Source organism: Sardina pilchardus, chromosome 1 (assembly GCF_963854185.1).
Source record: "Sardina pilchardus chromosome 1, fSarPil1.1, whole genome shotgun sequence".
Classification (NCBI taxonomy): domain Eukaryota; kingdom Metazoa; phylum Chordata; class Actinopteri; order Clupeiformes; family Clupeidae; genus Sardina; species Sardina pilchardus.
The window spans coordinates 1,057,368-1,072,860 of NC_084994.1; the positions used below are offsets into that span (position 1 = coordinate 1,057,368).

At 40.0% G+C, this 15,493-nt stretch overlaps 1 protein-coding gene across 1 annotated transcript in view; it reads right to left on the bottom strand.

The window, feature by feature from the left end:
- The window catches only part of LOC134063719 (NACHT, LRR and PYD domains-containing protein 3-like), a 36,742-nt gene extending 22,943 nt beyond the window's left edge, over positions 1–13,799 (bottom strand). Inside the window, exons 1-3 of the mRNA XM_062519785.1 lie at positions 13,787–13,799; positions 5,616–5,773; positions 2,237–2,324 (exon numbers count right to left, since the gene is read on the bottom strand). Coding sequence (XP_062375769.1) covers positions 2,237–2,280 — 44 coding nt within the window. The 5' untranslated portion in view covers positions 2,281–2,324; positions 5,616–5,773; positions 13,787–13,799. The remainder of the gene's footprint in view (positions 1–2,236; positions 2,325–5,615; positions 5,774–13,786) is intronic.
- Positions 13,800–15,493: the final 1,694 nt, after the last annotated feature.

The window sequence follows — 15,493 nt, forward strand, 5'->3', positions numbered from 1 at the left end:
CGTACTTTGTAAAGACGCAAATTTGCCACTTTAGAAGGTCGAAAATTTGCCACATTATAAAGTCTGTGTGTAACAGTGTAACCGGTGGTTTCTGCCCTGCGTTGATTGCTCGCTAGAGTAGCCTAAGAAAGCGTGACGCCGACACAGCTGAGTGTATTCTCTTTTTGATAGTTTACTGGAAAATATTGTAGGGATGGGAGGTTATAGGAGATGGGGAGGCTGACATGTCATTCCAAACTCGGGTCATTTATTTTCCTGACGTTGTACATGCTAGGCTACGGGCAGCGGGAGGTGTCCACTCGAAAAACAATAAACTCACTGCTAAATCAGCCAATCGCTCGTCCACTCGTCAATCACACAACTCTCTCGCACACACACGCACACACACACACACACACACACACACACGACAGGAGACACAGGGGAAACAGACACTTTGTGAAGTGGCAAATTTGCCACTTTCTTCTCGGAATATTGCCCCCCCCCCTGACAACAGGTTGCAATAATGTTAATTTCATTGTTCTAATATTTTTAATGCTGCACTGCACTTTTGTCTATGTTTACATTTTTTACGTTCATAAAAGAGGACAGGGCAGGCACTCCCAAATCAAATATCCATTTGAAACTACACATGATACTACCTCACCAATTATTTTGAGAAGATTTTCAGAATTGTTCACTACTTTTTTGAGGGTGTATAACAGTTAAGTATTTTCTTTAAATGTGTGAAGAACAGTGAGTTTATTAAATAAATAACTACACATTACTTTATGCTGCACTGCACTATGGATAACATTGCCTGTTTATGACAGAAGGCAATGATGGTGTTCTTTTCTTTTAATACATTTTTGTGATTCTGCTTCATCTGTGTCAGGCTATGCATTTAATATTTTCTCTGCAAGTGTAAGTAGAAGCACATTGTTGATTTGAAATAGAAAAGGCAAATATAGCCTCCTGTATGCTAGAGCCAAGATAATATTGATATATTGAAACCGAACCGTTACCGTGGCCCAAAAACCGTGATACAAACCGAACCGTGGCAAAACTGTACCGTTGCATCCCTAATGCCAGTCATAACATGTTAAAGCAGAGGCACGCACTGGTTTAAGCGTGTCACACTACCAGGCGATTATGATACTGTCTGATTACAGTAGTTATTGATGACAGTACTGAAACTGTGTACAGCCATATGGCAGTCTGGGGCAAGCACATCCTCTTGCACGAACAAACAACCCACAGAGTGAGCTACTCTCTAGCAGAGATTAAATTAATGCGTTCAGCAATGTATCCAACAGCACAATGTAGAGCGAGTACACACTTGTGCAGCAATGAAATACGAAAGGCCAATATAGCAACCCGTTGTTGACCGTAGCCTACTGGTAGTCTGGTGCAGTCTAGCGTGAGTACAATCCCTTGCACAAACAAACAGCCAATAGCAGTGAGCTACTCTCTATCAGAGATAGAATGCCTTAGCAATGTACTATATCCCGTAACACAATTTAGAGCGAGTACGCTACACCTGTGCATGAATAAGATAGAAATCACGATCACCAAGTATATGCAAAGCATTTGCAATTTCAGAGTGAGCACACACCCTTGTAAGATAGATCAAACTGAGGAAGATCTATTAAACTATGTGAACGACAAGGTGTTTATCTACTTACAATTCAGTTAATGGGAGGCTTCGTTTACCCGCTCACCGGGGAATCCCAAATGGCTCGCAGCCAACGATTACGTTAACATCAAAACAGAAAACGAAACGTATCACATAATTAGCCTATCGGTGTAACAGCTGACTCAGACTCAAAGTATTTCCAAGTGAGTTCCACATTTCCATCTGAATGAACGCGCTAGAGCGTAGACACAACTGCACATTGTAAGAACATAACAGAAAGTTTTCGGGGGGAAATTACATCTGTAACGGTACATTACAGTAAACAAAGTCACTTAAATTTAAGCTAGGCGTGAACGCCGGCCCAAGTTCATTACAAGTTAGCTATGCAGCGTGATCGCTTCATGACGCACAACTATCAAAGAAAATGTGCTTACCTTTCGGATGACATTCAACTTTGAGCAGTAAAATGTTGATAATGATAAATTGATTACATTCATGATCTTTGGCTGAAAAGATGTACTACACAAATTAACAAATACAAAAAAAGATACAAATATGCTATATATTTATTATGATGATGATGATGATGATGATTAGTAGTAGTAGTAGCTGTTGTCTTACCTCTGAGGTGTAGAGCCATGGTCTTCTTTATCACACAAACTCATTTTAGGCAAACACACTCCTTTTCCTGGGATCTCTTGACCCTACACTGGAGAATGGGATAGAGTTTTTTGTACCTTAAAAAAATGCAGTGGTAACAGGGTGAACCCCACTTCTGCATTAGTTTCACGGCCCTATATAGGCTATAACCACACTGTAAGTTTACCAGATCCAGTAGTGGATCTGTAGTTTGATGGAATGAGACATAAGAAACTACAAATTTGCTTCGATGTCGCAATGCACTAGCCTAGAAATCTAGACGCACCCTAGCGGCCAAAAATATTTTTGCCTAGCGGGATGGTTTAGGGTCGCACCGTTGAGGCCAAGCCTGCGCTAGGCTCGAGTTCAGCCTAGCCAATCAGAACGCTCTGGAAGAGTTAGACTTGGCTTTTCTTTGAAGTTTGAGCAGAAAGAAGCACTCAAGTCATTCGTTTTAAAGAAGGAAGTATTTGCCGTTTTGCCGACCAGCTACGATTGGTCACAAATGCTGGCCTATTACGTGCAGAGGCAGTTTGAAAGACAACTGTTCATCCCACCCACAGGCTTCAACTCTGTGAATGGTCCGACCCCAGACTATACATTTCTGTGTAGTTTGGCTTGCCAGGCTAGCAACGCACCATACTTTCTCAAAATCATGCAACATACTCCATCATGTCTGTGTACATTGATATTTGCTGGATCAACAAGTGTGCGTGCAACAGAGGCGAAGTGCTTTAGTGTTGCAATGTAAAATATAAGCTCACAGAGTTCACTCCAAAATAATAAAAAAAAACTTTTTGACTTTTTCCAGTGTTCCAGTGCAAATTCTTGCATATTTCATTACATACTTTACTTAACTAGTTTACATACTTTACATTTCAGAAAAGTTGCAATCCAAAAATACATTGATTTATTGTTCATAATCAGCTTTTTATGTGGGGCTCATTCGGAGTTCTTTTATTTTGCCTATTCAGTCACAATGAGGGCTGGGATGGATTTTTCACACAGCGATTGAAAAGCAAGGTCACAATTGACGGAAGTATCTCAGTGCATGCCAACTCACTTGATATGTTGTCTAAAGGTCAATATCTTCCTTATGTGACTTGGCATGCATTGAGATACTTCCATCATACCATATCATTGACAATCATTTGTTCTATAATGTACTTCCATTGAAACACATTGATTTTGACTTGACTTGATTTCCTCATTTCTGAGGTGATATGAAGTAATATCTAATATTCCCTTTGCATAGGCTTTTGGTATCCAATATAGAAGCAAAATGCAGCAATTATTTTGAAGCTGACTGTACCTATTGTTCAGATTTAGTTTTCTAGAAATATATGCAAATGATTGCATATTTAGGTAAAACTGGTCTCATTTGCATATCTAAACATCACATTTCAGAAAACTTGCAATACAAAAAATATTTGCCTTAATGTGAGTAAACAACTGTGAAAGTTTCAATTTGATATCTATAGTTTAAAATTTTACCCATTTCACCTGTAGTATATCCCAATGGCAAAATGCATTGGAAATTGCTACCTTTGACCTTGAATAAAAGTATGTTTCACTAAATATAAATGGGTAGATTTTTAATATGTGATGCAGGAGGGTTTAAGGATCAATAAAAAGTATGAACCATTACTATTGCCACGCAGTCTGCAGTGAAACTGCTAAATGGCTAAATGTTGACGCCCACTCTGTCCCTTGGTGCCCTACGCGCAGTGCGTCATGCGCGTGGTGGGAGCGGCGGCACTACAGAAAACATGGCCAGGATACGCTTCCCAAACGCGCGCGAGGCGGTCCCGTTATCTAACTTCCTTCCTTAGGCGTGCTTCAGCTTAAAGGGATATTCCGCCATTTTTGGAAATACGCTCATTTTCCACCTCCCCTCGAGCAAAACAATCGATATTTACCTTGCTCCCGTTCATCCAGCCATTCTGTGAGTCTGGCGATACAACTTTTAGCTTCAGCCTAGCATAGATCATTGAATCAGATTAGACCATTAGCTTCTCGCCTGCTAGCTTCATGTTTAAAAGTGACTAAGATTTCTGGTAATTTTCCCATTTAAAACGTGTCTCCTCTCAAGTTAGAAAGTGCAATAAGACCAACTGAAAATGAAACCTGGCGTTTTTCTAGGCTGATTTGACATGGAACTACACTCTCATCTGGCGTAATAATCAAGGCAACTTGCAAACTACTGGCACTACTACTGCTTGTTGTCTATGGGGACTATTTTCAGATGCTGCGTACGATATCACTGCGCCTATGGTACGTTTGCAAGTTGCCTTGATTATTACGCCAGATGAGAGTGTAGTTCCATGTCAAATCAGCCAAGAAAAACACCAGGTTTCATTTTCAGTTGGTCTTATTGCACTTTCTAACTTGGGAGGAGACACGTTTTAAATGGGAAAATTACCAGAAATCTTAGTCACTTTTAAACATGAAGCTAGCAGGCGAGAAGCTAATGGTCTAATCCGATTCAATGATCTATGCTAGGCTGAAGCTAAAAGTTGTATCGCCAGACTCACAGAATGGCTGGATGAACGGGAGCAAGGTAAATATCGATTGTTTTACTCGAGGGGAGGTGGAAAATGAGCGTATTTCCAAAAATGGCGGAATATCCCTTTAACAATCGGTAGCAAATAACCTACGCCTGCACAATATACTATGATACTGCAGACACACACTCGAGGGAAACGGCCGTGTGCTTTAGCATAGAGTATGACGGCCGAGTTGCTGTTTGAACCACAACTCACGCTTTTAACAGAGCACTACAGACCCAACCCTATGTCCATGTGTTCACACTCGGACCTGCGCACACATGCACAATACAAACTGAAGTCAAGAGGATTTCTTTTTTTTTTTTTCTATGTATTTGTCTCCCGCCCTCCTGTTTTCTCAAGTTGGGTTGGCTATCTGCCCATGTTGGGCCCCCACACTGATACACACAGTGTTTGTAGCCTACAGTAGGGTGTGTTACATTATCTCCAGAGACATAAGCTAAACTAAAGTAGGCTATCTTTGTGATCCCTATAGGCCTACGCTTAAAAATCCTAAAATATATATATTTTTTAATCCTAGACTAAATAAAATTTATTTTCGTGATAGTACTTTCGAGGATCACGACAGGTCGGGCGCGTCGAGTAGGCTACTTCTAACTTAACACACAACAGCTTAGGCTACTTGACAACATGGCGTTTGCTTTCCCAACCCATCATGTGGATGCCGAGAAACACTTCCGATTTTACCCGTTAATAGCCGTATTAGACCGTTAATTACAGTTTAGCTATGAAACCCATAACGTTGAAGAGCCGACTCAACCATTACATTTACTATCCAATGCTGATAAACTTACCGATAATATTCTGTAGATGCGTCATAGTAGAAATGTTCAACTGCGTTTTCACAAAATGGAGCCTCAGTTTCACTTTCGTTAGGGGATGAGACGCAACGCACAGTGAAGTCTACAGACCAGCCTCCAGGGCTTGTGTTGTGGGTGATGCGGACTCCACACTGAAAATATCCAAAACATGATAACAATTTACCAGGGAGCAGCAAATAAAATGGGAATAGAACGTGACACGAAAATCCACACCTACAGCAAAGACAACCAGGAGCTTTGAGAGAAACCAATGCACACCAGTGTTTTTTTTATGATACTGATCGCAGGATTTTCAGAAGCTAACACGTGCAAATGTTGTTTTGCATACATTTTGAGCAAGAAAGTCGTCTGCATTGACACCAAATTGTCTTACAGTGAAAGCAAACCGAACACTCCTGTCAAAAAAACAAATATTGTAGGCTACACCACTGCACTGTAACGTCCAAAAGACATTTCTGTGGTTGTCTACAAACAGTATTGTATACATTGTAGACACGTGTTTTGAAAGGTTCTTAAAAAATGTTTTATGAAGGGGGTGTTTTTAGGCTACCTCAGCTGCCTTCCTGTCAATGTCAATTTATTTGTAAAGCACATTTAAAAAACAACAGTTGACCAAAGTGCTGTAAAAACAAACAAACAAACAAGAAACATAAGACAACAGATGAGACGGAGCGGCATAGTTGACACCAAAACAAAACAAACAAATTTAAATTGTCACGGCACCTAGGCTACTCACACAACAGAGTTTTTGTCCTATTTTGAACACTGTCAGTGGTGTACAATAGTTTGTTTTTGACATGAGTGTATGTTCACTTTCACTGTAGGCTTACCCACCCAATGTGGGGGTTTGGAATAAAGCCGCAATTTTTCTTCTGATTTCACAAGATTGAAACACAGTCAGTATCAACACATACAGCTGACAAATAGGCTATATGTGGAATCTGTAGCGATCATTATTCACAGAAAAGTTGAAGTCTAGCTTGAACACTTTTTGAGATAATGACATCTGAACTCTGCTGCAGATTTAGACGAGGGCGCAAATGTGCCAAAAATCAGAAGGGCGGTAGCTGCTACCATGTTTAAAGAAAGATAAACGCACTCTTGAATATAATCTCGTTATTTTATTTATCTTGAATGCATGTAGCCTACAAGACGGACGCGTTTCGGCAAACAGCCGTCCTCAGCGTCTATGGTACCATGTTTAGACATGTTTTCCTCTGGATGAATTAGGTATACCAAGCTAATGTTGGCTAAGTTAGTTTAAATGGTTACTCTTTAGGTGGTACCAAGCTAATATGTTGGCTAAGTTAGTTTAAATGGTTACTCTTTAGGTGGTAGCAAGCTAATATGTTGGCTAAGTTAGTTTAAATGGTTACTCTTTAGGTGGTACCAAGCTAATATGTTGGCTAAGTTACTGTAGTTTAAATGGTTACTCTTTAGGTGGTACCAAGCTAATATGTTGGCTAAGTTAGTTTAAATGGTTACTCTTTAGGTGGTACCAAGCTAATATGTTGGCTAAGTTAGTTTAAATGGTTACTCATTAGGTGGTAGGCCTACCAAGCTAACATTTTGGCTAAGTTAGTTTAAATGGTTAATCTTTAGGTGGTACAATTTTGAAGTAAATCTGAGATGGTGAAGCAGAAGGCATTTGGTGGAATGACCCCGAGGACCCATCACTGTTGCCTTGGTTACGTTACTCCCATCACTGTTCACCACATACAGTAAAACTATGATATGGAATAATGCAAACATAACCGTAAGGGAAGCCATGAGGCCTTGGTTACGTTACTCCCATCACTGTTCACCACATAGAACTATGATATGGAATAATGCAAATGTAACGGGTGTAGCATGGCTCTGCGCTGCCTCGACTACTCTGCGTGCGATGTGTTGTGCACAATGTGGAGCTGGACACGGGACACTCATGGACCATTGACAGATTTATTCTGTGTATAATGAAACATAGAAGGAGCAGAGCACATCGTCATCCATACAATGCCTCTCTCGGTCAAGTTTAACAGCAACTGATTTACTGAATGAATATACAAATAACATGGGACTAGGCTACAGTACACCTTATTAGCACATACCTGTGTATAATGAAACATACAGTAGAAGGAGCAGAGCACATCGTCATCCATACACACGGCATCATACACACTGAATGAAAACTTCGTAGCTAGCTCGTTCTCCCCCAAAGTCTCAAAATTACCCCCCAGCTGGAAAACATGGACAGTAATCCACACAGATACACTGCTACTTTCTAATGAAGGAAAGTTCCTATCAGTAAGTCCATTATTTTATGAAATAATCTTATTTCACTCGAACCATTTTAGTACGTACCTCTCTCGGTCAAGTTTAACAGCAACTGACGAGAGAACGGTAAAAATCAACAAAAGGAACGTAGCTGACTTTCAAAATAAAAGTCCCAAAATGAAAATACATGAATAAATGAGAAAAATACACTCTGTTGAATGGTTTTGGTGGGATTTCAACCTTGAAAATAAAAATGCAATTTTAACCTGGTTACACAAACATAACAGTAAGAAATATCTTTAATACATCTTGATGAAGGAATTGTTTTGACAATGATGGAGCGCTGAACTATGAACACTTCCTTTTAATCACATGCTTCCCCATTACAAGTAGAGAATATAATTCTGTATTCACAGCTATTCCTGTAGGCCCATCTTCCTTAATGAAATGTATTATATATATATATATATATATATATATATATATATATATATATATATATATATATTATATAATATATTATATTGATATCAATGATCATTGATAGATAGAGATAGATAGATAGATACATAGATAGATAGATAGAAACTTTATTGATACCCAAGGGGAAATTCAAGATCAACATATTGATATCAATAATCATTGAGAGTTAATCCCCATCTGATGGCTTAAACTCATGAACTCAGAATGCAACAGCAAACCTACAGTAATGTTACAGGGTTTCCACTTTAAGTCAATAGTAAAACTCCATGACTTTTCCCTTTTTGTTTTAGAACAGAAGCTGAATAAATGGACACTGAATGAGAAGACAAAGTTAGACCACACCACTCAATCAATCAGTAACTGAATGAGAAGACAGTTAGACCACTCAATCAATCAGTAAAGCTAATGACCAGATATTTTCCCCATTATCCATGTGTGCTGGCAAGTAGCCTAGCCTACGTTGCAGACTGCTAACATTTAGACCTTTTGGTGACATGGTGTTCACTAGGCTAGGCCTATATTATATCAAAATTCCCTGATAATCCATGACTTTGCCCGAAATATGATTTAAAAAAAATGATGATTTAAAAATCATCAATGATTTTTTTTAAAAAAATTTCCCATTTCCATGTCTGGAATAGATTTCATCAAATTCCATGATATTCCAGACATTCCTATTTGACTTTGATTTTTAAGCATGATCAAAGATCTCATGCGTGCTGTCAACATGTATTTTGGCTATGTATAAAACAGTACAGGATAGACCTACTATAGTATAGGCCTACTAATAGATAGAGTCTTTATATTCTTCTTCACACATGTGGGCTTAACAACCTCCCTGCCTGCGAGGCCCATTCATTTACCTCTATCAAATGAACAACCACCATCCCCTGGCGCACAACTTCCTCCGCTTTGTAAATCACCAGCCGCCACTGATAGCCTACTATGCATATCGTTTAGTCCCTGTGTCCATGGATTAAAGTGAAAAAAATTCATCTGACTGAAATTTTTTTGGTCCAAAAAAAAAAAACATTTGACACACGCAAGTGATGCAAATCAAAGGGCCTTAGCGTAGACCTACGTAAAATAGGGCCATACAGACTAATTGTACCCTCCGTTTACAAGTAGCACATTTTAAAGTAGGCCTAGCTATTCAATACTGCAGACTGTTGCTTATTAAGAGTGCTCCGAGGGCCGGCCATAGCCCCCCCCCCCAAAAATAGGGGGTTGGGGGGTGTCACCCCCGAGAAAATTTATTAAATACTGTTATGTAAATGCATAAATTCTGCACACTTTCAGTCAGAGATTAGGACCAGCATTATGCCTAAAACATGTACTGTATGTCTCCAAAACATTCCTCACCTGTTATCAGACATGCATGAAAACAATTAAAACTCACAGCCATAGGTTAACCGTCAGATAGGCCTCTGTTATTGAACATTTGGAATAATTAATTTGAAATGTAATATGCTAAAGAATTCTGATGTTTTCTGATGTCAGGATATAATTTGGTGTAACTTTACCTAGTGTGATTAGGTGACATGTTGTTTAATTAGGTGCATGTCACTTTAAGACGTTTTAGTTTTTGGGTAAGAACGTGATGCACGGCATGAATGTTAGGAGTTCCACGGTTTTTCTGACCGTGTTGGTCGTGTCAATTGTATGAGAACTGTGCTATTTGTTACAATAAACATTCAAGAATATTAACTGGAAGACCAGACGTTTTTATAAGAACATGCGTCAGTCATAGGACTCCTATTATGTAAGTTTCGTTTATTGGACACGGACCTACGACTTTCTCTTTGAAGAAGACAAATTAGGCAAACTGTATCTAGACATAGCCTTTTGAATTGTGTAAATTAACCTTGTTGGCTTATTATAATTATTTTTAGAGAAATTAGCAGTTAAACTAAACAGTAGGATAGCCTAATAGTGGCGCGGCGCAGACACAGACTTTTCCGTTGTCTGTCTCTGCGTTTCGGGCGCACCCGACTCTATTAATATTAATAATGACCGAAAGTAGGCTATATCCATGTTCTTTTTGACTATTCGTCTTTAAGCTCCCCAACACTGCCGACCTCTAAGTAGCCTAATTTGATGAGATCGGGGAACTACACAGCAAGTGCGGACAAGAAGTCATCGCAAACAACGCTGAACTTTGCGCAGCTAGTGCGTGGATGTCTGTCCTGATGCTATGCAGCGAAACAACTGTTTATTTTCATTTAACTTTTATGAAGAATAATTAGCCCAAATCATAGACTAATTAAACTGAAAAAACGACAGCTTTCCTGAACTTCTGCAAAGCTTGTTTAACCTACAAAAGCCTAATAGGCTATGCGGCTCCCTCCAAAGTAGGCTATACATCAAGACTGTTCTTTCATCTATATCAATTGGCCTTTCTTTCGTTTATTATTGTATCATTATGATGATGATGATGATTAGTAGTAGCAGCCTAATAGTGGTAGCCTAGTAGTAGGCCTAGCCTAATGTTCATCAACGCAGTTGCACGAACGCATTTATTTATTTATTTATTTATTTATTTTGCGCACAACGAAGATTTTAACATACCGGTAGGCTAAAATACAGGCCTATCACAAGGTTCACACAGGTTCAACAAGAGATGGAACCATAACTGCAGCTTGCAAGGGAGATCGCATCGCGCCGCGCCGCACCGCCCGCCGCACCGCCCCCCCCCCCCCCCTAAATATTTTCTTGCCGGTTCTGCATCAATCTCATGATTGACCTCTAGCGCCTCCAGTTGACGGAAATCCGTCGTAGCGACGGAAAACTTTAATCCATGTAAGTTTGTTCAACAGTTCGTTCAGGACACCCACTGTTTCGATAACATTGTAACTCAATAAGCAATCATCTCTTTCAAGAAAGCACTTAGAACAGCATAAAAAGGATGACTGATACATTTTGAGTTTTTAATACATTTGTTTATTACATTTTCAATGTGTGGAACAAGTGTGTTTTAACAACATCAAGAACAGGAATACACACAGAAAAGGCGTAAGGGAGATATGGTGAGACTGCAATATAAAAAGGAGGGTTAACACCCATTTATATTTTCAAAGACATTCTGAAAAACATTTCAGATTCCCAAATCTGAACAACCGTACCGTGTGTGAACAACTAAAGACATTAATGTGCAAAGGATGCTGGACATGCACACCTACAAGAAGGTTAACTGAGGAAGATGTAGCACATTTGGCTGGAGGTGTGACAGGAGGTGTTGGAGATGCCGAGGTTGGAAGGGTCCCTTCGTTTGGACCTAAACCATAAAAAATGACCTTCTCTGATAATTTCAGTCAATACTACACACCCGTCTTGTCCTCTGCATCCTTGGTCCTAGGCAAGAACAGGCACAGTGGAAAATGGAGAGAGCAGGTAAAAGTCAGTGTATACTTGGTACAATACATTCACAGATGCCACATCAAGGTATTAGCATAAACAAAAGCATAAGGCCAGCAAGAGTTTTACATACCCATACACGGCCGACCCCTTCAAGGTTGGTTGGGGGTGCCACACCTTATAACTTTTATAACACCAATGATTCCCAACAATATCTTTCATAGTTATTTTGAGAATAAAAAGCTGACAGGCTATAAGAAATCACTGCACTTTAGCCATTGCATTCATCAACACAAGGAGACTTTTCTTATTGTAATAAGAACAATACTGAGGGTAATCAGTAACTGACTTTGTGAGGAATGCCAGCATGCTGTACAGACAACAATGACTGTGCTGGCAGCAAATGTAGTGTACTGCTACAACTGTAGGAATTTAAGAGAGATACCCTTTACTGTCCATTGCAGGAGGCCTTCAATATCATCAGTAAAGTGGAGCAGTTGGTCCGGCAAGGACGACCGAATCCCTTATGGTGTCAACCAAAGCAGTGGCACTGCTACAGAGAGAGATAGTATACCCACTTACAAGCATTACCATCTCTACCCACTTAAAATATTAACATTTGGGATTGATTACAGTATACCCACTACAGCTAAAGACTAGGCTACGTCATTGCAAACATTGTTCTTATTCTATGGATGGACCTAATTCTGCCCTTAGAGCATCATTAACCTACACTTTTCAGTTATCCATAGAAGGTAAAAAAAGAAAGAAAATTATTATACTTACAAGGACCACTTAATTGAAGACAATGTCTTGTCACGTCACTTTCAGCATCTGCAAGATAGTCATTGCAATCAAAATTATTCCATCAAATACATCGACCTGCTGTGGTGATATAGACCTCAGAAATGTACATTCAATGTAGAATAATATTGACTGCAACCTGACATCCAACAGCAGTTGAGACAAAAAGAAGTACTGCACTGTACACGCGCGACGCGCCCCTATCCCAAGCTCTAGTCTCGTGCCACTGTCCCGACTCCCGAGTTGGAACAGTAGTGGCACTAGGGCAGGACTGGACAGTGAACAAGTGACACACGGCAGGAGAGTGTAGTACAGTTTTTGCTTCTACAGCTCCCTGCCCTGGCCTGAAGTTCATAACTGAAATTTCTGTTGTGAAGAGATGTACCCGAGTTCATATCATGCTCTCTGATCACAAGTTCAGCTTCAGGTTCACTTCATAGTGCCATGAAACATTCCATCTAGCAAGCTAACAAGCTAGATCAGGTCTAAATGAAATGTCATCCCATTAATTAGTTCCACTGTTCATCTGAAGAACAACTTAATCACAAACTCGTTGATAACGAGCACATCTGATGCCATTGCATGCATTAAGATCACGTACTGTTCCCCCTTCATTGCATTTTGAATGTGCGTGAGCTGACTAGCTAACATTAGCTAACGCCATCAGGTTCAGCAAATAGGATTATAAATGTCATACAAACTCCTAGATAACCCCATATATTATCTAACGTTGCTCTACTACAGTAGCGTAACCAAGTGTGATATGTCTGACATTCCTTATTGACATAGGAACATTACATTTAAGCTAGCCTCCCTCCACGTCTAAGGTTAGCTTTGTAGGCTAACGTAACATTATGCTCTGAAGTTTCGGTCATAACTAAGATACAAAAATAACAGTTAAACGAGCAGCACAAACAACTCGAATAACACTACGAGTACATACTGGTACAGTTGATATGGGAAATATATAACAATTTTTAAAAAGGTTGTGCTTTCGTTTACTTACCGCTGACAAAGTTAGGCAGACACCAATGGAAGTGAATGAGGCAAACTCCGCGAATGTCACTGTTAAGAACTGTTGAGCTCTCCATAACGCGGAAGTAGCCTGAAAAAACGTCCGCCATTGTTTCCTCTGGAGGTCTATGGGAGTGTCGCCACTCTGTTATATCTACCGCTCTGAGTAGAACGTAACATCAGGCATAGTGACAATTGTATTTCCTGTGGGAGTCTCAGACACTGATACTCACCTCTGACCAGCAGGAACACCTCCTCCTCCTCCTCCTCCTCCTCCTCCTCCTCCTCCTCCTCCAAAGACGAGTGGTGGATCCATGGACCGGTCACTCTTCATGGACACACAACTTGGTACAGGAGAGTGTGATCTCTTCTCCTGGATGGAGCTGTATTTCACACACACACACACACACACACACACACACACACACACACACACACACACACACACACACACACACACACACACACACACACACACACACAGGCTATGTGGTGAGGGTATGTTGGTCTCAATGTAGACTGTGGCTATGTGGTGATGGTATGTTGGTCTCAATGTAGACTGTGGCTATGTGGTTGTGTAGGCTATGTGGTGATGGTATGTTGGTCTCAATGTAGACTGTGGCTATGTGGTGATGGTATGGCTATGGTTATTTAGCAGACGCCTTTGTCCAAAGCGACATACAAATAAATAACAATACAAATTAAATTAACAGTGAACAATTACAAACTAAGGAGAATAGTAATATTATCAGTAAAACAATAATTTTAAGCACTAACCTAATGAGAAATAAAACAGTGAAATGAGAATAGCAATCAAATAAGTCACTCAGTTAATTATATATAATAATAATAACTAAAGCATGGTATTGCTAAATTTAAGGACAATAGCAAAATAAATTTCAAATTCTATCAATAGACAAATTATAACAAAACAATACTATTATACAAACCATAACACATCACAAACTCAAAGGACTAAGTGCATATTAAATAAATATGCCTTAAGACCCCTCTTAAAAGATCCAAAGCTGTTGCTGGAACGGAGAGCACTGGGCAACTCATTCCACCAACACGGAACCACTGAAGAATAGGATCTACAATTTGACCTAGCATGTATGGTTGGTCGACATAACAGACGCTCCTCAGAAGATCGCAATGGGCGGTTGGGAATGTACATCGTGATTAAAGAACTGAAGTAGCTGGGAGCAGATCCAGTCAGTGTCCTATAGGCCAGAGTGAGGGATTTAAATTTAATTCTGGCTACTATAGGGAGCCAGTGGAGAGTAACTAGGAGAGGGGTTACATGTGTCCTCTTTGGCTGATTGAAGACCAGTCGTGCTGCAGCATTCTGAATCAACTGTAGTGGTCTTAATACACAAGCAGGTAGGCCAGCTAACAGAGAATTACAGTAGTCCAGCTTGGAGATAACCATTGCCTGTACAAGAAGCTGAGTGGAATCTTGTGTCAGATAAGGTCTGATCTTCCTAATGTTGTACAGGGTATACCGACATGACTTTGCAATTGAGGCAACATGCTCAGAGAAAGTAAGTTGGTCATCAATTATGACACCCAAGTTACGTGCCGATCCGGTTGGAGTCAGTGAGGATGAATCAAGCTGGATATTGATCTGTTGGGGAATAGCTGTTTTTGCTGGAAACACCAAGAGCTCAGTTTTGGAAAGATTAAGCTGAAGGTGCTGATCCTTCATCCAGATTGAAATGTCCTTCAGGCATGCAGAGATTCGATGGGTATGTTGGTCTCAATGTAGACTGTGGCTATGTGGTGATGTAGGCTATGTGGTGATGGTATGTTGGTCTCAATGTAGACTGTGGCTATGTGGTGATGGTATGTTGGTCTCAATGTAGACTGTGGCTATGTGGTGATGGTATGTTGGTCTCAATGTAGACTGTGGCTATGTGGTTGTGTAGGCTATGTGGTGA